Source organism: Aptenodytes forsteri, unplaced genomic scaffold (assembly GCF_000699145.1).
Source record: "Aptenodytes forsteri isolate BGI_AS27 unplaced genomic scaffold, ASM69914v1 Scaffold309, whole genome shotgun sequence".
Classification (NCBI taxonomy): domain Eukaryota; kingdom Metazoa; phylum Chordata; class Aves; order Sphenisciformes; family Spheniscidae; genus Aptenodytes; species Aptenodytes forsteri.
In genome coordinates this window covers 5709082-5709540 of record NW_008795857.1, presented here as the reverse complement: position 1 = coordinate 5709540, position 459 = coordinate 5709082, and the positions used below count along the sequence as shown (strand labels likewise).

Sequence of the window (459 nt, the reverse complement as noted above, 5' to 3'; positions counted from 1 at the left end):
CCGGGCTGCACCGGGCAGGTGGCTGCCGGCGGGGCGAGCTGCGAGGGGTTAAAGCGCTGGGAAGGTGATAATAACTCTGCGCTGGGATCGGGTGCAATTGGCATTTGCCTGCACATGACCTGCCAAGCTCCGGGTGACAGGAACCGGGGCTCCTAATGAGTTTCCCGGAGGCTGGGATCTGAACGTCTCCCCCCCCGGCGGCTGCTGTTAGAGCTGCCGCCGGCTGGCCGGCTCCTCTCCATCCTCCCCGAGGTCTCGGATGGAAGCAGCGTGCAACAGGTCAGTTCTGCTACAGGCGCCCGAGATGGCCGTTTGTTTCACCCCTTCTTCCCCTCGCCGCTTCAGAAAGGCTGGAGCGAACGGTAGGAGCGGGTGGTCCCCGGGCACGGAGAGAGGAAGCGGGATCAGTCAGCTCCGCCACGCCGGGACCTCAGGCATCCTCCGCAGCCCATCCGCGGG

At 66.0% G+C, this 459-nt stretch overlaps 1 protein-coding gene across 1 annotated transcript in view; it reads left to right on the top strand.

Moving 5' to 3' along the window:
* Positions 1–259: 259 nt before the first annotated feature.
* The window catches only part of LOC103902731 (cytochrome P450 1B1), a 4251-nt gene continuing 4051 nt past the window's right edge, over positions 260–459 (top strand). The window contains exon 1 of the mRNA XM_009283823.2: positions 260–279. Coding sequence (XP_009282098.2) covers positions 260–279 — 20 coding nt within the window. The remainder of the gene's footprint in view (positions 280–459) is intronic.